Source organism: Oncorhynchus mykiss, chromosome 2, assembly GCF_013265735.2.
Source record: "Oncorhynchus mykiss isolate Arlee chromosome 2, USDA_OmykA_1.1, whole genome shotgun sequence".
Lineage (NCBI taxonomy): Eukaryota > Metazoa > Chordata > Actinopteri > Salmoniformes > Salmonidae > Oncorhynchus > Oncorhynchus mykiss.
This window is the reverse complement of record NC_048566.1, coordinates 58,215,810-58,240,085: the sequence shown is the minus strand read 5'-3', so window position 1 is coordinate 58,240,085 and position 24,276 is coordinate 58,215,810. Positions and strand designations below refer to the sequence as shown.

At 43.5% G+C, this 24,276-nt stretch overlaps 1 protein-coding gene across 2 annotated transcripts in view; it reads left to right on the top strand.

Moving 5' to 3' along the window:
* The window catches only part of LOC110492633 (plasma membrane calcium-transporting ATPase 1-like), a 39,678-nt gene that overhangs the window by 8,088 nt on the left and 7,314 nt on the right, over positions 1 to 24,276 (top strand). Inside the window, exons 1-15 of one of the 2 annotated variants that reach the window (XM_021567063.2) lie at positions 4,691 to 5,162; positions 9,402 to 9,841; positions 13,870 to 14,067; positions 14,812 to 15,069; positions 15,281 to 15,406; positions 16,496 to 16,732; positions 19,836 to 19,862; positions 21,674 to 21,820; positions 21,954 to 22,168; positions 22,313 to 22,555; positions 22,854 to 23,095; positions 23,205 to 23,442; positions 23,665 to 23,844; positions 23,937 to 24,024; positions 24,131 to 24,237. In XM_021567063.2, the coding sequence (XP_021422738.2) occupies positions 9,643 to 9,841; positions 13,870 to 14,067; positions 14,812 to 15,069; positions 15,281 to 15,406; positions 16,496 to 16,732; positions 19,836 to 19,862; positions 21,674 to 21,820; positions 21,954 to 22,168; positions 22,313 to 22,555; positions 22,854 to 23,095; positions 23,205 to 23,442; positions 23,665 to 23,844; positions 23,937 to 24,024; positions 24,131 to 24,237 (2,505 nt within the window). In that variant the 5' untranslated portion in view covers positions 4,691 to 5,162; positions 9,402 to 9,642. Of the gene's footprint in view, positions 1 to 4,690; positions 5,163 to 9,401; positions 9,842 to 13,869; positions 14,068 to 14,811; positions 15,070 to 15,280; positions 15,407 to 16,495; positions 16,733 to 19,835; positions 19,863 to 21,673; positions 21,821 to 21,953; positions 22,169 to 22,312; positions 22,556 to 22,853; positions 23,096 to 23,204; positions 23,443 to 23,664; positions 23,845 to 23,936; positions 24,025 to 24,130; positions 24,238 to 24,276 lie in introns of those variants that run through there. The other variant, XM_036951841.1, reaches the window with a different exon arrangement.

The window sequence follows — 24,276 nt, the reverse complement described above, 5'->3', positions numbered from 1 at the left end:
TGAAAGCCTGGTGAGCTGGCTGAGGCATCCTCATTTGCTCCGGCAGCAGAACCCAGACCAGACATGTGCTGGAGTCCAGGTGTGTGTCATGAAGTGCTGGTGCGGTGACGATGGTGACAGGTGTGCGTAATAATCAGCAGCCTGGTGACCTAGAGGCCGGAGAGGGAGTATTCGTGACATTATTCAACACTTTTATAAGACAAAATGCACATTCTCAGGTTAAACGAGTTTCACCTTTTCAGAGGTCTTTGGATTTTGATGTTCTTGCAAGAGCTTTTTAAGCAGGGCCTTTCTTTTCCACATTAAAAGGTTTATATGGCAGCCATCTTGGCGTGTCATGTAGGGATTGACGGCTCTCTCGGGTGCTCCCGAGTGGCACAGTGGTCTAAGGCACTGCATCTCAGTGCTGGAGGCATCACCACGTACCCTGGTTTGATTCCAGGCTATAGCACAACCGACCGTGATTGGGTGTCCCATAGTGCGGCACACACTTGGCCAAGCGTCTTCCGGGTTTGGCCGGGGTAGGCCGTCATTGTGAATAAGAACATTGTTCTTAACTGACTTCCCTATTTAAATAAGGTTAAATAAATAAAATAAAATACCCTGGGGTCTCATCTTCTGGTGGAGCGGTTCCTGAAAGGTTGCGTCGTCTCAGACCAGTGTCTAAGCCTATGCTACTGACCTAGGACCTTGGATTTGGTCCTGGACACTGTGTGAGCCTCCGTTTTAACCATTGGAGTCTGTGGACCTGAAGATCCTTTCCTACAAGACTGGGCTACTCATGGCCTTGGCGTCGCCCAAACGCATTGGGGATCTCCGCATTATCAGTACACCCTTCCTATTTGGAGTTTGCACCTGGCGACTCCAAGGTGATGCTATGTCCTAATGCAGCGTTTGCTCCCAAGGTTATGCCTATGTCTTACAGGTTCCTGGCATTCAAGCTGTTCCCTTTCTAACCTACTCCATTTGTTCCAGTAAACAACGGAGGTTGCATGGCCTGTGTCCGGTGCGCGCTTTATGCACGTGTTTGGATAGGTCCAAGGATATCTGCATTTGTGACCAGCTTTGTGTCTATTTCACTAATCTAGATAGGGGTAGGGCTCTTTCTAAGCAGCGTGTTTCTCATTGGATTGTGGAGGTTATCTCCCTGGGGTATGAAAGCAAAGGACAAGGGTTCTCACTCCACTAGGGGTGTGGCAGCTGCTTGGGCATTTTGCAGGAGTATGGCAATGGGTGATATCTTTGCTGCAGTTGTATCACTTGGATGTAACTGCTCCCACGGTGTCTCATAGTGTTTTTATTGCTGGGTTCGGGAGTGGGTGTTAGGCAGCCCGCAGGTTGCACATTTATTTATTTATTATTTTATTTATTAAAAAAAGAAAATGGTACCCCTTTTTCTCCCCAATTTTGTGGTATCCAATTGGTAGTTACAGTCTTGTCTCATCACTGCAACTCCTGCACGGATTCGGGAGAGGCGAAGGTCGAGAGCCGTGCGTCCTCTGAAACATTACCCAACCAAGTCGCACTGCTTCTTGACACAATGCCCACTTAACCCAGAAGCCAGCCGCACCAATGTGTCGGATGAAACGCAGTGCACCTGGCGACCATGTCAGTGTGCACTGCGCCCGGCCCGCCACAGGATTCGCTAGTGCATGATGGAACAAGGACATCCCTGCCGGCCAAGCCCTTCCCTATCCTGGACGGCGCTGGGCCAATTATGCGCTGCCCCATGGGTCTCCCAGTCGCAGCCGGCTGCGTCAGAGCCTGGACTCGAACCCAGAATATCTAGTGGCACAGCTAGCACTGCGATGCAATGCCTTAGACCACTGTGCAGCCTCCGCATTTAACCCGGGTTACCACAATTCCCCGACTCTGATCGATGCTATGCAGTGCCTTAGACCGCTGTGCAGCCTCCGCATTTAACCCGGGTTACCACAATTCCCCGACTCTGATCGATGCTATGCAGTGCCTTAGACCACTGTGCAGCCTCCGCATTTAACCCGGGTTACCACAATTCCCCGACTCTGATCGATGCTATGCAGTGCCTTAGACCACTGTACAGCCTTCGCATTTAACCCGGGTTACCACAGTTTTCCGACTCTGATCGATGCTATGCAGTGCCTTAGACCACTGTGCAGCCTCCGCATTTAACCCGGGTTACCACAGTTTCCCGACTCTGATCGATGCTATGCAGTGCCTTAGACCACTGTGCAGCCTCCGCATTTAACCCGGGTTACCACAGTTTCCTGACTCTGATCGATGCTATGCAGTGCCTTAGACCACTGTGCAGCCTCCGCATTTAACCCGGGTTAACACAGTTTCCTGACTCTGATCGATGCTATGCAGTGCTTTAGACCACTGTGCAGCCTCTGCATTTAACCCGGGTTACCACAGTTTCCTGATTCTGATCGATGCTATGCAGTGCCTTAGACCACCGTGCAGCTTCTGCATTTAACCTGGGTTACCACAATTCCCCGACTCTGATCGATGCTATGCAGTGCCTTAGACCACTGTGCAGCCTCCGCATTTAACCCGGGTTACCACAGTTTCCTGACTCTGATCGATGCTATGCAGTGCGCGTGCGTGCTTTACTAATTCACGACAGGTGTTCCGTCGTTTTAGACTTGGGGTTCCTTGTACGAGTTCTGACATTTCAGACTCTCAAGGTAAGTATTGTTCTTGGAACTGTGGGGTCTATGGACTTGGACCCTATGGTCAGGGCGCATAGCCAATTTGCAGCAGGTTCTGGTTCCCTATATGGGGGTCTGACAGTTCAGGCTTCTCGGTAAGTATTAGGGGGAAAAGGTGGCTTCTGTAACTCGTTTTTGGAGCCAGTGGAACCTGTGTGTGCTTGGGCTGCCACGGGCCTCCTAGATTGGTACCGTCTGAGCCCGCCTGGGGTGGGATTGTATTTCCCCATCGTATGTTATGCCGACTGAAAGGAAACGTACAGTTATGAATATAACTACTGTTCCCTGAATGAAGTTACATTTTTCAACCATTTTCCATTTTCAAAATTATTGAGGTGAACAGATGGAAACGGGGTCTTAGAAAACATCTACCAGAAAAAGTCTTAAAAGGTATCAGAAATACATCAAAACACAATAATGTTGACATAAAGACCCCTGCCAACATATCAAAATGTTGTTTTGGAGAAAATTAATTGTAAGTTTAAGTAATATTGCCTTGTTGCTTGTAACTCTGTTATCAAAAACCGCATGAGGAGGAAGGATAATGAAAGTTCATAGAGGTAACAAGTAATGGTATCAATTAGTTATAGTGATTTAATTTATAGCAATTTTGATTATTAATAATGAAGTGATTCAAACTCATAATTCCATTAGCAAATCTGAACCTATCACAGACATTTGTTTCACAAGTTTGGGTAGCGCAGTACAGTACAGTACAGTACAATACAATACAGTGAGTAGAGCACAGTAGAGTACAGTATAAAACAAGTACAATACAGTACTGAGTACTGTACAGCACAGTGTGTAGAGCACAATATATTGTACTCTACTCTGCTGTGCTGTATTGTACTGCACTGTACTCTACTGTGCTGTGCTTTGATGTCCAAACGTGAAACATGAGGAGAATGACATTCGTATCCATAATAATGCATTTCTGTGTGGTAGAGATCAGGGGCCCATGAGGTAAATCTGTTACCGTAACTCAGTTATCAGGTGTAAATCTACTTCACTTGCTGTAGTTCAATAACCGAAAGAGATTTTTCTTTTCAAACTCAAGGTGCCATGTCATAGCTGATACCCCATTCTTTATGCAGACATCATCTAATCAGAATTCGGAGCAGGTATTTAACGTTTTTGGAAAACGTGGTCACATAAAAATGACCAAAGTTTGCATCTGGACAGTTCTCCCACTAAATTAGTTTTTGTGTATAGACTTGCATGGTTTGTTGAACTTTGAAATCAATGTTTTTTGTTTGGTATGCATTTTCACGTGAAAAACTGAGGCAAAGCGGCATTCCGTTACTGTGGAATTGCCCTTTGTCTAAAGGATCGAATACCTAGGAGCCACAAGCAACAAACAATCCTCTCAGAAAGAAGCTGACATGGTAGAGAAACGCAGCCTGGTCGCTATGCTTTTCAATGGCTCGTCACTCTTTGTGGTTGCCCTGGGCGAATGTCAAGTTAGGGTAGCTTTCAAACAGGGTCACTCACTGGCAGGGAGGGTATGGTATTATTTGGAGAGATTGCATTAAATAATGTCCTCTTCCTCTGCTGCCCTACATATCAGATCTGCACATTCTGCAGAGGCAACCGGGTCTGAACTGCATTGTAATCTCTCTCTCTATCTGTCTCTTTCTGTGTGTGTACTTGTGTGTGCCTCTAATCCTGCTGTCTAGCTGCAGTGTATGTGTGGGTGTGTGCATTTGTGTATAATCCTTCTGTGCCGTGTGTATATGTGCGTCTGTAATCTGGCTGTGTGTGTGCATGTGCGTAGGTGCAGTGTAGTTTAATCCTCCTCTGAATGTGGGCATCTGTGCACGGAAGGGTGTGTGCATGCATGTGTGACATGTGCACTGCATTTCAGTATGTGTAAAACACAGCAGTAGTGAGGTGAAATGAGGCCTTGATCATGGGATACTTGGCTTGATCTCTTAATTGGGGAGTTGGGGGCGTAGTGAGAGGCAGGACTCTGTAGAACAAAGGGGACGGGAAAGGAGTCTGATTAACATAATCCCCTGCCCATCACTCCCAAAATCCCTTGGAGCTATAGCTAACCCAATGACTGGTGGGTGAAGTAGGGTGGGGTTGAGTGAGGGTACACAGGTTTAGTCGTTTACTCCACAAGTGTTTAGCGTTCTAGTGCTACAGAGTACCACACAGGCAAAGACTGAGCCACTGCCACGCAGCAGCCCCTGGACGGATATGCATGCCTATTTATAGCTAATCCTGTTTCGGTGAGGTCGTGCTCTCTACTGTCCCTGAGACGGAGCAATCGGAGTTAAGCGCCGCTGGCGTGCTGTCGTCGTGCAAGAGAGGGCTGGCAAAGGATGCAGCAGACCGGGCTCCATTTGTGTGTGTGACCGTTGATGGACAGATAGACAGGGCTCTTCTGGATGTTTCTGACATGGCGGATTCCCTTCACCTCGGCACACGAGCCCTGCCCCACCGGCGGGCTCCCTCTGTGGCTCACCTGTAAGTGACTCCGCCTTGACATGAACTATCACATCAAACCAACATAAACAATCATGTGTGGGCTCTTGGGTGATTTCTTGGATCTCATTGGATTTGCAGATCATTTTATTAGAACGACTTGTTTTTTAGTAGAATTCTGAAATTATTCACTTTTTTGTTGGTCAAAATAAGACATTTGCATTACCAGTTGTGAGAGCTTTTTAGAGTTAGAATAGAATTTTAACAGCTTTACCAATTGTTTATTTATCCTTTTGTTGCATGTTATTTGCTCTGTCACGCTAACAACCCACGCACATGCTCACACTGTGTCGTAGCAACACATACAACCTTATTAATATATTCTCTGTCTGAGAATGCATTTACGGGAGGATAGGTAGGTACCACCATAATAAGATTAGGCATCTATGTAGCTGGAAGCAACATGACATGGCTTAAAATGTTGCCATGTCACCAGCTGTTTGAATCGACGTGTTTCCGTGAACCTTAACGCTGTTTTTTACGGAATTTAAAATCAAAACATTTCCATTTGATGACGTATCGACGTGGGAATTGTTGTCTTTTTAAGTATTTTTTTATTTATTTTTACAAATGTATTGTAGTGAAGTCATCAAATAAAGAAGGGAGATACAGATAGAGGGGCATGCAGACAGAAAGGGCTCTAGTGAGAATTTAACCCCTGCCCAAAGGGGCTGGATGTGTGATCGGAAGTCATTAGCGGTGCCATTAGACCCGACTCAGGACTATAATTTCAAATAGACTTCAGGATTGTGCCTGTTGTTGTAGTATTGATGGCCTCAGCCGAGAAGGAAAGCTGTCCAAATGAATGACTTAATAACCTCCCCAACTTTGACCTTTACAGCAGAAATCCATTGACTCATTTTCTCCTGTTGTCTTTGTTGTTATGGAGCGCTTTACTTCTTCATCCCTTTTCCCTTTGATGTGTCATCGATTCATCATACTTTAATGCACACACACACACACACACACACACAAACCCGAGAGCACACACTACGAATGCACATCGCACACATTGCATCCAGGCACGCACATCGCGCACACACAAACACACACACATTTGTGTTTATCCAGCCTCCATTCAGCATTAAGACAACAGAAAAAGATCATTGACGAGAGAGTCGGGTTTTTTTTGTGCTTGCCTTTACAAGGTCTTTCAATCATTTTCATAGTAACTGAGATTCACAAAGACAAACGTGTAATGGATGGAAGAGAAAAACATGCATGCTCATCAGCGGGGTCATGAGGCTACTTTCATTCTGTTGAAATGCAACTAACATCCGCACATGTTTATGGCTGAATTCTTTCTGCGGGCAGTGTATGAATTCAAAGGCAGAGAACGCCATAGACAGAGATCCTGGGGGAAGGTCCAAACTGATATAAAAGGTCCTGACATTAAAGAGCAGAATGCTTCCAGCCAAAATATATCTTAGGTCAATGCTCTGTATCCTGTGAGTCATTTTTATAGAAATATTCATATTTTATATTGTTCACATTATTGCCTAGGTACGACACACATTTTCTAATGACTTGCTCCCTGAAGTTGTAGCGTGTCCCGAAGTTGATGAATATAACTTAATCAGCTTCGGTCCGCGATTTGGCATTATTACACTTGCAGTGTCACTAGATCAAGTGGAAGGGGGTCTCATCCCGCAGGACTACATTGCAGACCGATGCTAGATCTTACAACGCCTGGATAGGTATTTAACACATACGTTTACCACATCTTATCATATAGCAATCTGATGCCTAACTGCACAGTTGATGACGTGGCACGCAACAATTGGTTGCCGCAATGCAACGCCTGCCCATCTAGACGGGCAGGAACTAATCCATCACTGTATGTTACAGGTGACCCTGTGACGTTATGTTTGTTGTTGTATTGTGGCCCAATTAATCTAGGCTATTTAGGCTAGAATGTGCTCAAACCATTTGGTTATAACTCCACGGCTCTAGTTTGTCTTGTAGTGAGATCTACATAATCAAAACGTTTCACCAAAAACAAACCTTTCACCGGTACGAGGCTGTGAAAGAGTATTTAGTGGTGCAATTTCCTTAATTGAAAAGAAAGTGCAAACCTGTTTGTGCTTGAGGGCATAAAGTAGACCTCAGAAAATAATCAAAATTGTCAAGAGAAGATTGTGTTCCACGGCCATTCGGTGTCAAACAGAAGTGAACAAAAAACACCTGGTGGCCTGTGTTATCTATCCAGTGTACCTCCCTTGAGTAGGAAGCTCAGTCTACCTGTAAAGGTTTCAACCAAGGACGGGTACATTCCAGAACACGGTACATTCCCTGGTTGTGATTGTAAGATATTCATCCTAATTCAGTGCTTTTTAATTGTTCTCTAGTCCGCATTTTGACAGATGTAATTCACCACAGGCAAAGTAGAGCTGAATGGACAGTGGTAGTGAAAACGCTCGTGAAAAATATGGGGTGGCTGTGTCTTCACTTTTCCACAGTGTCTCCCCATCACAGTGTTAGTGGCTCTCTCGGGGAAGGCAAGCAGTGACTGTAGAGCGCACCGATGCCACAGATTGTCTAATTAGATTAAGGAAGAAGCTTTCCTGAGATAATCATTGAGCGAGCCTTTTTCCCTCTAATGAAGCCTGCGTCGGTCGAGCGTGTGCACTGAAGGTCAAACCTTGATTTTCAAAGGAAGAGTTGCAATTTGGACGTAACCCTGAGAAGGGTAACTATCTGGATACCCTCTGAGAAGTGCTGGTAGATGTTCCTAAGGGGATTATGGGGATGTTTCTGGAGTTCTATGAAAGACACTGCCTTCCCTAATCGGACCTGTGGTCTTACCGTCATATACCTCCTGTTGCTATGACGATAGGAAAAGGGTGGATTTCTAGTAAGTACAGTCAATCTTTTGGTCAACGCAGAGGCAATCTCTAAAATTAATAGTGAGTGTCAGTATTAATTGTTGTACGGAAAATGTGTCATGTCTCTTTAATAATGCTCAAACTGGTTCCATCTGCTACCGTTGTAAGGCGTCGTCCAGTGTCACTTGTTAGCCATGCTTGCACGGTGTCATTCCCCGAAGGGGTTATACTTCTTATTGCTCCGTGTGGATACAAATAAGAGAGGCCTGATGTCTGGTGTTTGAGTCTGGGCCTGCTAATCTGGTCTCCCTCCGTCACAGACACTGTCTGATCAGCTGTAAATTACAAGACTTTCTCGACCACCAAATTGACTGCAAGGATCGATGTTTTCAGGCGTCACAGTTTTCATTGCAAGGCACACCCCATCGTGCTGACAATTAGTTGCACCCTGTGTGTTATTATTAGCCCCACTAGGCTTAGATGTGTCAGTAAGGATGAGCAGATAGGTCCTCAACATCTTTGGGTCCTTTTTCCAGCGTTTCTTTCCAAATTTCACAAAATCACAAAAGTACACAAAATCAAGTACACTTTGCCCAAAGCTGATCATTTCAGGGCCAACGTGTCAGTTTTTTTTTTTATGTAACTGAACTAATTTGTGCCTTTCCGGTCTTAAATAGATTTCGCAGGGCCTTGTGTTTAAAGCCGGCTGTCGCTTTGTGTACTGGCCAGTGGGTGTGAGTGTCAGACAGGCTCACCCCTAACAGAACTCTCACTTCAAGTTGATTGAGTCAAAAAAACGATTGATTGATTGACTGAGATGGGATGGGATGTCTAGAGCTATACCAGAGACCATCAAAATGTCCTCATCATTTCAGGAGAAGGGGAATGATTTGATGGTCATGTCATCGTAGAATTCTGGGTGAATTCTTCCTCAAATAGCTTTTCTATACAGAGGCTGTGCAGAAGCTTGGCATAAACATTGCTAACATTGCTTTAACAGACGTGTGTTTCAAATGGTAGATTCCATATGTGGCTGGGAGATCCTGTGTGGCTCATTTGCTAGAGCATGGCACTTGCAAAGGCAGGGTTGTGGGTTTGATTCCCACAGGGGACCAGGATAAAACAAATATGAAAATGTCTGCACTCACTACTGTAAGTTGCTCTGGATAAGAGCATCTGCTAAATGACTGACATGAAAATGCAATATAAGATGTTTACTGCAAATGTATTGATTAGTGTACCTAAATGATTTGGGGTTCAATGTTATTCTTTATTAGTGTGACATTACTAGATAGCATTTCAGCCATATGCGGGATCAGGTTCCTCATGTCAACATGAATGACTTCAGAGATAAACAGAAAGACCTTTAATCAATATTTTTTTTTTGTCTTTTCAGATGTAGCCTTGTGAGGACTTAAGTCAACATCAACAGCCAAGATGAGAGAGTGGGCTTACAGGAATCAAATTAAAATGGCTTTCTACATGTCCAAGTCATGCTCTAAGGAGTCAAGCGACGTACACCCCTGAGAAATAACAGCAGTTTATGGGAAATACCGTATTTTGCCTCTGAGGATTTTACTTGCCTTTTTGGGAAAGCCTCTCTCCACCACCCTTGAGTGGTGCGCTGTAGAGGAGACATGGCCAGCAACTCGTTCCGTGGGTCAAAGCGTGGTCGACATGCACAGGCCAATCATGATGTTGGAGACTTCAACTGCTCTCTCAAGGAGCTGCGGTCTCTCATGGAACTCAGGGGACCTGAGGGAATAGCTAGAATCCAGGAATGTTACGGAGATGTCGAAGGACTATGTACCAGACTAAGAACATCACCTATCCATGGTAAATATGCTGCTGAGCATCTTGCTTTGTATTTTTGTTCTTTTTTTCATGTCTGGTGCTTCAGACACCAATTCTCCTATTACTCATTGGGGATAGGCTTAACTCCAATCAGCCTTTTGGGGGCCATACGCCTTTTGGGGGCCCTAAGTGAGATTTGGTTGGGCCCCCCTGCAGCGAATTGTAATAATTTACAAATTGAAAACCCCTAATTGAAGTAATGGACGTATTCAATTTATGAGTAGATTGCCAATTCATCTGGTGGCTGAAATTGACGTCAACCCGACCACCCCCCCCCCCCCCCCCCCATTACAAGTTTGTGGTTACATTTTGAATACAATAACAATTCAAAATAGCATCTACAACTGCCATGCAGAATGATTCTAGATACTGCATTCCATTGGAGTTGTCATGAGTTGCTCCTCCTACGCCAATCTCAAGCCTTTTAGCACAATGTCTTGTTGAGTTTATTGAGGGGAACTGGTGTGGGCTACGGTTTGGGCTCTGAGTGGAAGGCACTCTGCAGGGCCCGGCTGTCACTTCTCTACACATGGGGATAACTCACACTTTTCACGCAGCACCGATGACAGCTGTGAGTCTCTCTGGGTAAGGTTCTAACAGATTTCCCCACCTGGTTTGTGCAACATTTGCCCATTTTATTATTTTCAAATTTTTTCAAGCGCTTTCAAATTGGTTGTTGATCATTGTTAGACAAATATTTTCAGGTCTTGCCATAGACTTTCAAGTAGATTCAAGTCAAAACTGTAACTTGGCCACTCAGGAGCATTCGCTGTCTTCTTGGTAAGGAACTGCAGTGTAGATTTGGCCTTGTGTTTGGCCTAGGTTATTGTCCTTCTGAAAGGTGAATTCATCTCCAAGTGTCTGGTGGAAAGCAGACTGAACCGGATTCTCCTCTAGGATTTTGCCTGTGCTTAGCTGCATTCCGTTTTCTTTTTTATCCTGAAAAACCTTCCAGCCCTTAATGATTACAAGCATACCCATTACATGATGCAGCCACCACTATGCTTGAAAATATGGAGAGTTGTACTCAGTAATGTGTTGTATTGAATTTGCCCTAAACACAACACTTTGTATTCAGGACAAAAAGTGAATTGCTTTGCAGAATAGATTTTTTTCTGCACAAACTTCCTTCTTTTCACTCTGTCAATTAAGTTAGTATTGTGGAGCAACTACAATGTTGTTGATCCATCATCAGTTTCCTCCTCTCACAGCCATTAAACTGTTTTAAAATCACTATTGACCTCATGGTGAAATCCCTAAGCGGTTTCCTTCCTTTCCGGCAACTGAGTTAGGAAGGACCTTTGTAGTATCTTTGTAGTGACTGGGTGTATTGCTACACCATCCAAAGTGTAATTAATACCTTCACCATGATCAAAGGTATTATTTTTACCCACCTACCAATAGGTGCCCTTCTTTGTGAGGTATTGAAAACCTCCCTGGTCTTTGAGGTTGAATCTGTGCTTGAAATTCAATGATCGACTGAGGGACCTTACAGATAATTGTATGTGTGGGGTACAGAGATGAAGAAGTAATTCCGCTTTGACATTATGGGGTATTGTGTGTTGGCCAGTGACCAAAAATCTCAAATGCATCCATTTTAAATTCCGGTTGTAACACAACAACATGTGGGAACTGTCAAGGTGTGCTAGTAATTTCTGTTGGCACTGTACATAAAATTAATACATTAATTTGTATACATGTATAAGCATTAAAAGCATTACAACTAAAATCCTTTTTATAATTCAGAAATATGCATTGATACACATTTACTTGCAATTATAATGGCTTTTTCATGTATGTTTTTGCTAGTTGTAGGCTGTTGGGAAACAGGAACCAGCTTTACTCAGACCAAGCCGTTTTATAAATCCCTATGTGGATGGAATGATGTTAGATGTTGTTTGGCTAACATGTTGTTTGGCTAACATTCATTGGCCATGAACCTTTTCCCATGTCGATACTGCTATGCTTGTGATGATGCCCTGTTCTGCTCCAATCTATACCTGAATTTGTCAGTCAAGAGCACACATAGCGTACACAGGCCAAATTGTGACAAGCCTTTCAGTGCTGCTTCTCCATTGTCCTTCTGCATAATCCCGTTGGTGACCTTTTGGTGAACTCTTAGGGAATGGGATTTGAATGGGATTCTCAGATTACAAAAAACATTTCTAATCCTGCCGCATACATGATTCCCAATTTAAGACTATATAAGAAAAGGAGTACAGTTACAAATCTATGTGACACACACACACATACATTTTTCACTATAAAATGCAAATGGCAGGTGCTCGTATAAAGGCACCCACATACTAGGTTTGGTTTGCTCCTGGCAGAACTCGGCTAGGCGAAGGGAACGTCTGTGCCTCGCATTCTCCCTTAAATGAGAAAAGAGTGGCAATATAACTGTTTGTCCTTCTTGAGACGCCATAGCAACAAGTGCACCTCCTCAAAATAGTCCAAATGAATCGAAGATAACTCCAGAAATCCGTAATTCGGTGATAGGGTGAAGAATCACGGCAGGGTTTTTTTTTTCTCCCTGAGTTGGAATCTAACCTTAAAGCGTCAGAAGAAGCAGCATTGCTTACAGGGATTTAGAGGGAATAGGCATACTAACCCAACTCAGGTCAGAGAAGGCCAATGCTGTGCTGCATGGAGTCACAAAAGCAGCCATTTGACCCCTACTGCAGTGACAACAATGACGTCATCAGCTCTCCAGGGGGAACGTAAGATAGGTCACGTCTCATGATATTAGTTCAAAGAGCTGCACCCTTACTCTTTGATTACAATTAAAGTTCAGTCTAATTTAGTTACATCTACCAGTCTCCTGGAGCATAAACAACAACATATAATATACATATATATATTACTCCTTTTCTCCTCAATTTCATGGTATCCAATTTGTTACTTTTAATTGTTTTGTCCAGACCTGTTTTGTGCGGCTCATATGATCAATTGTAGACCATCTCTCCTCACTCGATGAACTTTCCCGGTTTGTTACTCTTCATTCCTTGATTGATGCTTTGTGCCCGCAAACAGCAATGCTTGTCATCTGGAACTGCTAAAAAAAAACATTTAATCCAGATGTTTGCCACAACAGAGAGCAACGTCTCTGTTACGCACACCTCGTTGGTGGCTCTGACCGTTTTACTCTTTAGGTACGTTAAATACATACACACTCAGGGCAGAGTTGTGACTTCTATGTTCATGTGTAACTCACATGATCGCAAGGCTTTCTTCTCTTGTCTCTCTGATGTGTTGTTATCGTAGAGCCACTAGTCATCTCTGTTAGATGGAATGAGAATATACGAGGAACACACGCTGCTCGTGGTGGGACGTCTTTTGCCGGGTTGCCTGTCCACATAGCTCAGAGATTCATTTGGCTTGCTTTCTGAATCAGAGCGGCTCAGAGGCTGAGTCACATAATGGAAATGTAGCTGTTTGTTATTCATAACTTTGTCAGTGATTAAATGTAAAGAAAAGTACAGTGTCACACAGTGAGGAATTCATCGATGAAATCCTTTCAGCGAGAATACATGTCCAACAAAAAGGTTTTGGTGTGGTTTTGGGGTCGTTTTCTTATGACACGTGCTATTTACGGACTGTCGAGTATGCTGTCTGAGGGAAGATGAAGGCTTGTGCATTTTGAAAGTCATTGATTCCCTGCTGTTGACCTCGAATGCCTGTGCTGACGACCCTCGTGGCAACGCTTCACGGGCTATATTCACGGCCCTCTTTTGTCATGAACACAGCCCCATGCAGAGCCACCTCAAAGGTCTGAAGCGTCAAGTTGGAAAGCCTCCAAAAACAAGCCAAACTTACCATTCTCGACAGGTTCTGTCTCTGCCGTTCCGTCTGTGAACGTAGAACAAATCTAAACACAGGTCTGCACTGCGTTGCTCTAAAAAGGGAGCTCAGACAGGAGAGAGTCATGCATGCATTTGCTCATGTTTGAATTATAGACAATGCAAATGCCTTACAGTTGTTCCTGATCCCTTTCCCTCTTTTGTCTCTAGGTTTAGGAGGCCATGCCGACGACATTGCCAGGAGGAAAGAGGAGTTTGGGCAAAACGTTATACCTCCAAAAAAGCCAAAAACATTTCTTCAGTTAGTGTGGGAAGCGTTGCAAGATGTGACACTAATCATCCTCGAAGTGGCAGCCATCATTTCATTAGGCCTTTCTTTTTATAGACCTCCAGATGCCGAAAGGGAAAGTAAGTATCTCCTCTCATTTGAAATGCCATGTATTCTAATTGATTTATCACCAGATCATGAATATTTACTCAGTCAAATACAAAATGATCAGATTGTTGCTACTTTGCACCTGTAAACTTCATGCATGCAGTCATACAGTTTCCACGTGTCTGGTTTGTGCACTTCACTTTCTGGCGATTGTTTATTGGACAGATACTTTGGAATTCGTCGGAGGCCAAAACAAGTAGCCTAGATCTAATTTCAGATGTTTTACTGCGTCTTCCCGAGGATGTTCACAAAGTTTTGTTTGATCTCATGTCTCTGACTTTATTGGCACAAAGAGATATCAATTGGTACAAAATGTGAGTAGCCTGCCCATTGAATAATCACACAGGGATTTAGTCTGATACTCTTGATACACTTCAATCAATCCATAGTCCCATTCTTCAAAGGACTCTTTAGAGGCATAGTGGGTAGCCAGTTTTACTTCCTGCGATCAAGACCGTGATACTTCCTGTCTTATAATCATGGTAGGTTACTTTTGTAGGCTACTTTCTGTGGAACTCACTGTAGCTGTCCCTTTGGGTAATCACTAGATGGCCATGCTACCAACGACAACATTGGCAATGTCGTCAGAATGAATTAGCCATTTGTCCTCGATTTAGGGTTAAGGCCTAGGCTTAAAAACACAATTCTGGAGGGATTGCATTGTACTTCTGTTCTTTGTAGCATGTCCAGAAGGTGACAACTGTCCATCTTTTCAGATTGTGGAAAGGCAGCTGGAGGGGTGGAGGATGAGGGGGAGGCAGACGCAGGCTGGATTGAGGGTGCAGCCATCCTCCTGTCCGTCGTCTGTGTGGTCCTGGTGACAGCGTTCAATGACTGGAGCAAAGAGAAGCAGTTCCGCGGGCTACAGAGCCGCATCGAACAGGAGCAGAAGTTCACGGTGGTCCGCGGAGGCCAAGTCGTCCAGGTCCACGTGGCTGAGATCGTAGTCGGCGACGTTGCACAAGTGAAATACGGTATTGGTCCTGAAGGAAGAGTGACCTGCGTATGTATGTGTGTGTGTGTGTCCGTGAGAGCTTGCCTTAAAACCAAAGAGCATCTACCATCCTACGTTTGATATAACTTTCTACCCGACTTTTTCCACTACTCTGAATCTGGGTTAAATGAGCTAACTCACCCAGCTGGGCTGTCTGATGTTCATGTATGGTGTGTATGTTTTTTTCCCAGGTGACCTTCTTCCTGCTGATGGTGTGCTGATCCAGGGAAATGATTTGAAAATCGATGAAAGCTCTCTCACCGGGGAATCCGACCATGTCAAGAAGACTTTGGACAACGATCCAATGCTGCTGTCAGGTAATGATGATGAGCCTTCCTCTCTTCATATAACATGGCTGATGTCTAGATGCAGAGCCAGTTTGGATCGAGCTGGGCATCGCCCAGAGGCATCGCTTCGTTTGTTCTTTCCACTATGAATTAAGGTGGTGGTAGTGGTGGAAAAAGTACCCAATTGTCATACTTGAATGAAAGTACAAAATACCTTAATAGAAAATGACTCAGAAAATGATACTACTTCAGTAAAAGTCTAAAGTATCAAAAGTAAATTGAATTGCTAAAATATACTTAAGTATCAAAGTAAAAGTATAAATCATTTCAAATTCTTTATATTAAGCAAACCAGTCTGCACAATTTTCTTGTTTTTTTAAATTACAGATAGCCAGGGGCACTCTCCAAAACTCCGACATAATTTACAAACAAAGCATTCGTGTTTAGTGAGTCCGTCAGATCAGAGGCAATACGGATGACCAGAGATGTTCTCTTGATACGTGCGTGAATTGGACAATTTTCCTGTCCTGCTAAGCATTCAAAATGTAATGAGTACTTTTGGGTGTCAGGGAAAATGTAAGGAGTAAAGAGTACATTATGTTCTTTAGGAATGTAGTGAAGTAAAAGTAAAATATGTCAAAATATAAATAGTGAAGTGAAGTACAGATTCCCCCCAAAACTACTTAAGTAAAAAATACTTTAAAGTACTATTGAAGTACTGTACACCACTGGGTCCCTTTTCTTTTCCATTGTTGTTTTCATTTGCTGTTTAGCCTGGCATCTTATTACTGTCAATCAATCTTCATAAGAGCGCCTTGGAGTTAACAACTACTTGAAACAGCATGATCTTGCTATTCCTGCATAAATACTGTTAGGCCATACTCATGTAATTAAATATTTAACGCATACCCCTCTTCACTTTTCAAAAAAATATAATCAAATTTTATTAGCTTGCTCCCCTCACAAAATGTTTATCCGTTAAACATTTAAATGCATTTGTATGGCCTTACTTGTAAAAGAAAGAAATATATTTTACTGTACCATTTTAGTTGGAGAAATTATATTTGTCAGGTTCCTATGACCATGTCTCAATGGCTGTCCATGTTTGTCTTCTGTCAGGTACCCATGTCATGGAGGGTTCTGGGAAGATATTGATCACAGCAGTAGGTGTCAACTCCCAGACCGGCATCATTTTCACCCTGCTCGGAGCCGGCGAAGACGAAGACGACGACGAGGAGGAGAAAGCAGAGAAGGAAAGGAAAAAGAGGGAAAGGGAGGAGAAGAAGAAGGAGAAAGAGAGGAGAAAGAAAGAGAAGAAAGAAAAGAAGGACAAGAAGGACAAACTGGACAAGAAAAGTATGTGGAACTAGATTAAACTTTTAGTCATCTGTTACACAACATTTGTAAAAAACTCACCTCATCTCTATTGTATTTGGTTGAGACTCACCATCATAGGAGTAAACGTAGAATCTAATTGTTTTGAAAAACCCTTTCCAACAATATGTGTTATAAGATATTCCATGATGCTATCCTATAGGGCCTACAGATGCTATTACATTACAATTTGCCAGTGGCATGACATAAAGCTATTTGCCACCATAGACGGTGTCAGACAAGGTTATTAAAATGAAATAAAATGTTATTTGTCACATGCTTTCGTAAACAACCGGTGTAGACTAACAGTGAAATGCTTACTTACGGGTCCTTTTCCAACAATGCAGAGTTAAAGATAAAGATACAAAATACACAGGGAATAACAATAACGAGTAAAAAATAACATGGCTATATACAGGGAGTAGAAAATAACAGGGCTATATACAGGGAGTACCAGTACCCAGTCGATGTGCCGGGGTACGAGGTAATTGAGCTAACTATGTACATATAGGTAGGGGTAAAGTGACTAGGCAACAGGATAGATAATAGACAATAACAGCAGCTATTGTGTTGTGTAAGTATGCATATAGTGAGTTGGGGTGTCAGTGTAAGCATGTGTGAGTGTGTACAGTTAAGTGTGTGTGTGCATGGAGTCAGTGCAAGAGAGCTAGTGCTGAGCAATTAGTGCTTTTTGAGGTCGTTTCGGTGGTTGACTTGACAAACGCTGGTTGACTTGACAAACAATACAAACTGGCAACAGACAAACAGAGGACACAGGTATAGGTACCCAGGGGATAATGGGGAAGATGAGCGACACCTGGTGGGGGGTACAGACAAGCACAAGGACAGGTGAAACAGATCATGGCGTGACAATTACTGCTTACTAACCGTAATTTATTCACATTACTTTACTTTAATAAAATATTTCAGTTGTTGTGTATATTACATTTGTTTTATTTGGTGACTTTATTATTTCATTCCAAGTCAACATCTCATCTCCATTGAGCTGCTGTTCTTCAAAGTAAATAAGGCATACTTTTATGAATGCTGAAATACCAACTATCACTTAGATCATACATTTTCAGGTAGAGATACCTCGTGAAGGAACTGCTCTCTATCCCTCTCGATCGTACATTATTTTGGCTCCTCTCTCTCTCTCTCTCTCTCTCTCTCTCTCGACAAGTACGAATGGATTGTGGTCATTGTAGTTAATTAGCACGTTTTCTGCGCTAAACTGATTTATCTCAGAAACTGAGCTCACAGAAGAAAAGAAAATAAAGGAAATGGAATTAAAATAATGTAACCGATGTTGGTCAATCAGTTGTTTAACTGAAATGTTATGTTTTATCTTCTTTTTTTTATCGCTCAGCACTAGTTAGTGCAAAAAGGATCAATGCAGATAGTCTGGGTAGCCATTTCATTAGCTATTTAGCAGTCTTGTTTGTCAGTCTTATGGCTTGGGGGTAGAAGCTGTTCGGGGTCCTGTTGGTTCCAGATTTGGTGCACTGGTACCGCTTGCCATGTGGTAGCAGAGAGAACAGTCTATAGCTCAGGTGGCTGGAGTCTGACATTTTTTGGGGCCTGCCTCGCCTGGTATAGTGGTCGTGTATGACAGGGAGCTCACCACCCTCTGTTGCGCCTTCCGGTCGGGTGGCTTGCAGTTGCCATGCCAAGCAGTGATGCAGCCAGTCAAGATACTCTCAATGGTGCAGCTGTAGAACTTTGAGGATCTCTGGCCCATGCCAAATCTTTTCAGCGTCCTGAGGGGGAAGATGCACTGTCGTGCCTTCTTCACAACTATGTGGGTGTGTGTGGACCATGTTAATTCCTTAGTGGTGTGGACACTGAGGAACTTGAAGCTCTCAACCCACTCCACTATAGCCCTATTGATGTGGAAACGGATGCTCACCCCTCCGTTTCCTGTAGTCCACGATCAGCTCCTTTGTCTTGCTGACATTGAGGGAGTGGTTGTTGTCCTGGCGCCACACTGATCTCCTCCCAAGAGGCTGCCTCATTGTTGTTAGTGATCAGTCATACCATCATCGTGTCGTCAGTAAACATGATGATGGTGTTTGTCAAACTTGCTGAGCTGTACTCAATGAAAAGCATTCTTACATAAGTATTCCTTTTGTCCAGGTGGGAGAGTGCAGTTGGAGTGAAACAGAGATTGCGTCATCTGTGGATCTGTTGGGGCGGTATGGAATTTGGAGTGGGTACAGGGTGTCTGGAATGATGGTGTTGATGTGCTATGGAGGACTGTTGCTTGGTTCAGTGTTGCTTGCCTTGGAGTACGCATCGAAGGAATTTAGCTCGTCTGCTAGGCTAGCATCGGTGGACATTTCGCGGCTGGGTTTCCCTTTTGTAATCTGTGACAGCTTGAAAGCCCTGCAACATTAGCTCCGTATTAACTGAAGGGTTCAAAGAATAATTCCTGAAAGTAGTCAAATGAAATGATGCTTTTTGTTCAACGATCTTGAGTTGTATGATGTGTCTGCCAGTGGCGTGAGAGGGACATGCACTTTCAACACTCCCACTCAGATGCTGTGCCAAATAGAGGAAGTTCCCACCTTACACCACAATACACATAGAGTATCTGCAGCTGAATCTTGGTGCAGGTTAATTACGGCATGTAAGAGCGCTATAGAGGTTGCTGACTTATAGACACAGTTGGTTAACATCTCAGTTAGTTAACTGACTGCAGATGGGTCCGTTGGACTAAGGACGTTACTTCTCCTGACATACCAGGGCTACAAAAAAACGTTACCGCCTGTGAATTAACCAACCTGGTGCATAGCCGCTAATTGTGTTAGGGGAGTGTTTTGTTTACATTTGTCGTCGCAATATCATTGATCAGGGGATTCTCAGAGTGAGTGAGGACTGTATTAGGAAGTTAAGACAGAAATGTCAGAGCATTCACGCCTCATAGTTTCCACTTCAGTGTCTAAGGGCTAGCCGTCAAGGGAACTCACATCCAAGGGAACATATTAGAACTAAAAGTGTTTTGCCACTCTGCAATAGTGAGATGCTCTTTGCTGATGTGTAAATGGACAAATGATTAACTGCAGTCGTTTATTTTTTTCCACAGATAAAAGAGATGAGAAAAACAAGAAAGGTAAGTTTGTCAATGAGTGCGTTTAAATCCACAGTAATGATTTGATATTAAACGGATTATGGCAGTAGGCAGATTATGCAATAGTCATGTAAAACGCCTTACTTTGCTGATCTTAGAGCGGCCAAAGGTCAAAATCGCAGTAAGTATACGCCAATTTAAAACACCTGGTTTTCCGAGTTATCTTTCAAATTATTGTGACATGAAAACAGCTTAATTGGCGTTCCAGCGGTGTGTTTGATCTGAAAAAACACATGCTTTTTTATACATGCTTTAAATGCTTTGCAAAAATAACGATTTCCTTAATAATATAAAGTTTGTATGTGAAAACTACTTCTAAGACCAAACATTCAGTATGTTCCTAGGAAAGACGCCAGTATCTTTGTAGTGACTGTGTGTATAGAGACACCATCCAAAGGGAAAATAATAATTTCACCATGATGAAAAGGATATTAAATGTCTCCTTTTTTTTTTTAAATGTTTTTTTAAATCCACCAATAGGTGTCCTTCTTTATGAAGCGTTGAAAAACCTCCCTGGTCTTTGTGGATGAATCTCTGTTTGAAATCCACTGCTCGCCTGAGGGACCGTAGACATATTTGTATATGCGGGGTACAGAGATGAGGTAGTCATTCAAAAATCATGTTGAACATTATTGTTGCACACAGAGTGAGTCCATGCAACTTATTGTGTGACTTGTCAGGCACATTTTTACTCCCGAACGTATTTAGGCTTGCCATAACAAAGGGGATGAATACTTATTGACTCAAGACATTTCAGCTTTTCATGTTTAGTTAATTGGTAAATATTTCTAAAAACACAATTCCACTTTGACATTATAAAGGTTTCGTGTGGAGGCCAGTGACAAAACAAATCTTAAATTGAATCCATTTAAAGGCCGTAACACAACAAAATGTGGAAAAAGTCAAGGGGTGTGAATACATTCTGAAAGTGCTGTACCCCACTAAGTCCTCAAACTAGATTTGTAGTATATGGCTCAGGTTAGATCTGAAGGGTTGACCAAACTAAATTCATAGTATAGGGCTCCGGTTTGTGCATGAAGTGTGTATAGTCTGAATGTGGCCCTGTGTGTCCCTGACGCCATATGGTCATGTGTGTGTTCCTGTGGTCCGAGCAGCAGGTGCTCTTGACTCCGTTCATGGTGATTAGGACCAAGGAGATTACAGCTCTTAAGCTCAGCAGCTGATTCTTCCCCGTGCCTTTCTTCCCTTAGCTAACAACCTTTATGTACTGTTTTTGGATCAACACACTTACAGACACACATACTGTACACACTTACAGACACACATACTGTACACACTTACAGACATACATACTGTACACATTTACACATACTGTTCACATTTACAGACACACATACTGTACACACTTACAGACACACACACACTCACTCACACATTTGCCTGGATGAACAATGTCCCTTTACTTCACTTTTAAAAGTTTTGAGCATATAGGGTTCTGGTGCGTGTGTGTTTGTGCTATTACAGAACGTGGGCATGTTTTGGGATGATGGTGGAAGAATTTGTTTGTAAAGAATCTCAGCCTAGAAGGAGCCATAATCCCCAGTCTCGGATTAAGGACTGTCAACCAAACACCACAGCGTCGTGCGGTGTATCACACAGAACAGCACCCCCTATCTGTTTCCAAGCAGTAGCAGTGCCATCTCACGATGAACCCTTACACACCAATGTACTATTTTCCCGACTATTTTTCCCATTTCATGCTTTTTTTTTATTCGGCTGCATCAACAATCCTTGTTTAAATGTCTTTGGACTCGTCCTCTCCTCTCCCTCAGGTAAGTCTCAGGATGGTGCAGGCGTGGAGATGCAGGCCCTCAACAGTGACGACGAAGGGGAGGAGAAGAAGAAAGCCCACCCGAAGAAGGAGAAGTCTGTGCTCCAGGGGAAATTGACCAAATTAGCGGTGCAGATCGGCAAAGCGGGTAAGACCATCACAAGGGAATTCTGAATGTTGAAAAGTGTGTTTGATTTCCGCAGCAGCTTGTCCCAGCTTGTCATTATTGCAAATATTTATCTCATTGTGTACAGTGCACTACTATCTTTTCCTCTGTCCAGGCCTGTTCATGTCAGGGTTGACAGTCATCATCCTGATAACTCTGTTTATGGTGGACACCTTCTGGATCCAGGGCCTACCGTGGATCGCGGACTGCACGCCCATCTACATTCAGTTCTGCGTCAAGTTCTTCATCATTGGTGTTACCGTGCTTGTGGTGGCCGTACCCGAAGGTCTCCCCCTGGCCGTCACCATCTCACTTGCGTATTCTGTCAAAGTAGGTATCACTACTTTGTCACTACTATATTACTATAGTATATATATATATATATATATATATATATATATATATATATTACAGACAAGAGCAATTAGGAAAATCATTGCCAGATCCCAAATCATAGCCTCCTCTCTTCCTCAGAAAATGATGAAAGACAACAACCTGGTGAGGCACCTGGATGCCTGTGAAACCATGGGCAACGCCACAGCCATCTGCTCTGACAAAACGGGGACGTTAACCATGAACAGGATGACCGTGGTCCAGGCTTATCTGGGAGATAGGCACTACAGGGTGGTTCCTGAGTCTGACCTCATCCCAGGCAAAGTCTTGGACCTGCTCATTATGGGCATCGGAGTCAACTGTGCGTACACATCCAAGATCATGGTAAGTGAACATACTTCACTTGAGACTACGAGTTGAGGTTTTCACCTCTGTCAAACAGAACACAAAGAGATGTGCAATACAGCTCTTTTCATAGCAATCGTTCATTGACATCTGAGCAAATACGTTGAGTGCCAGGTCAGGGATTTCAAGCCAGGGCCAAATCCTCTTGAAATCTGAGAACTCAGACTTTCATTTAAATCATGCATTGATATAATGGGACATTGTCGTACAAAGTATCAGTTATGTTAGTTGATTTGAAGTTTGGAACTGACCTTAACGTGTAAATGGTTTGTCTCAGTCTCCTGAGAAGGAGGGCGGGCTGCCACGCCAGGTGGGCAACAAGACCGAATGTGCCTTGCTGGGCTTTGTCTTGGAACTGAGACGTGACTATATGACCATCCGCAATGAGATCCCAGAGGAGAAGCTCTTCAAGGTCTACACTTTCAACTCAGTCAGGAAGTCCATGAGCACAGTGCTGAAGAACGCAGATGGGAGCTACAGGATGTTCAGCAAAGGAGCCTCCGAGATCCTCCTAAAGAAGTAGGCTGGCACTTTCAGTTTCTTGCTTTCCTGCAAATTAACTCGGTGAACTCTCCCAGTATTATTTGTCCCGAAACCTAATATAGATTTCCTCTTTGTCTCATCGCAGGTGTTGTAAGATCATGACAGCAAGCGGGGAGGCTAAGGTCTTCAAGCCCAGGGACAGAGACTATGTGGTGAAGAATGTGATCGAGCCCATGGCCTCCGAGGGCCTGAGGACCATATGCCTGGCCTACAGGGACTTCCCCCCGGTCGACGGCGAGCCTGACTGGGAAAACGAAACTGACATCCTCACCGGCCTCACCTGTTTGTGTGTGGTGGGCATCGAGGACCCTGTGCGGCCAGAGGTAAAAGGGCAAGCGGGATATGCCCAATCAAGGTCCTTGTTGCAAAGGTCCAATTAATTCAAGGAGGTAGATGTTTGTGGTGATATAACCCTCAACAATGTACATGTATAATTCCCCTGAAGGGGAGAGCAGGTCTTTCTGAGTGTGTCTTGGGGTGTTAGATTATAAACAAAACACACATTTCCATAATCGGAAAAATAAAGTATTTTTCTTCCACACTAGGTTCCTGACGCCATTAAGAGGTGTCAGCGCGCTGGCATCACGGTGCGCATGGTCACAGGGGACAACATCGACACGGCTCGCGCCATTGCCAGTAAGTGTGGCATAGTGCACCCCGGAGATGACTTCCTCTGTATAGACGGCAAAGAGTTCAACCGACGGATAAGAAACCAACTGGGAGAGGTAATATTCCTATCTTTCGCTCACAAAATGAATCTGTTTCTGTGAAAAAAAATGGTGATGATAGAGTGACCCAAGAAACAATCTACTTCCAGATTGAGCAAGAACGCATTGATAAGATTTGGCCTAAACTCCGTGTGCTTGCAAGATCCTCACCCACTGACAAACATACTTTAGTAAAAGGTATGTTTGGGGGGTATTTTTTCATTTATCACTACAGATACATTTTTAGGTCTTACATATTATTATTATTATTATCTATCTAGATGATGCTTGCCTCCGTTCACAGGTATAATGGATAGCACTGTACTAGAACCAAGACAAGTTGTTGCTGTAACAGGAGATGGCACTAATGACGGCCCTGCCTTGAAGAAAGCGGATGTTGGATTTGCCATGGTATGGTGTTTTTATACTTCAAGATCTGGCGTATGTTAT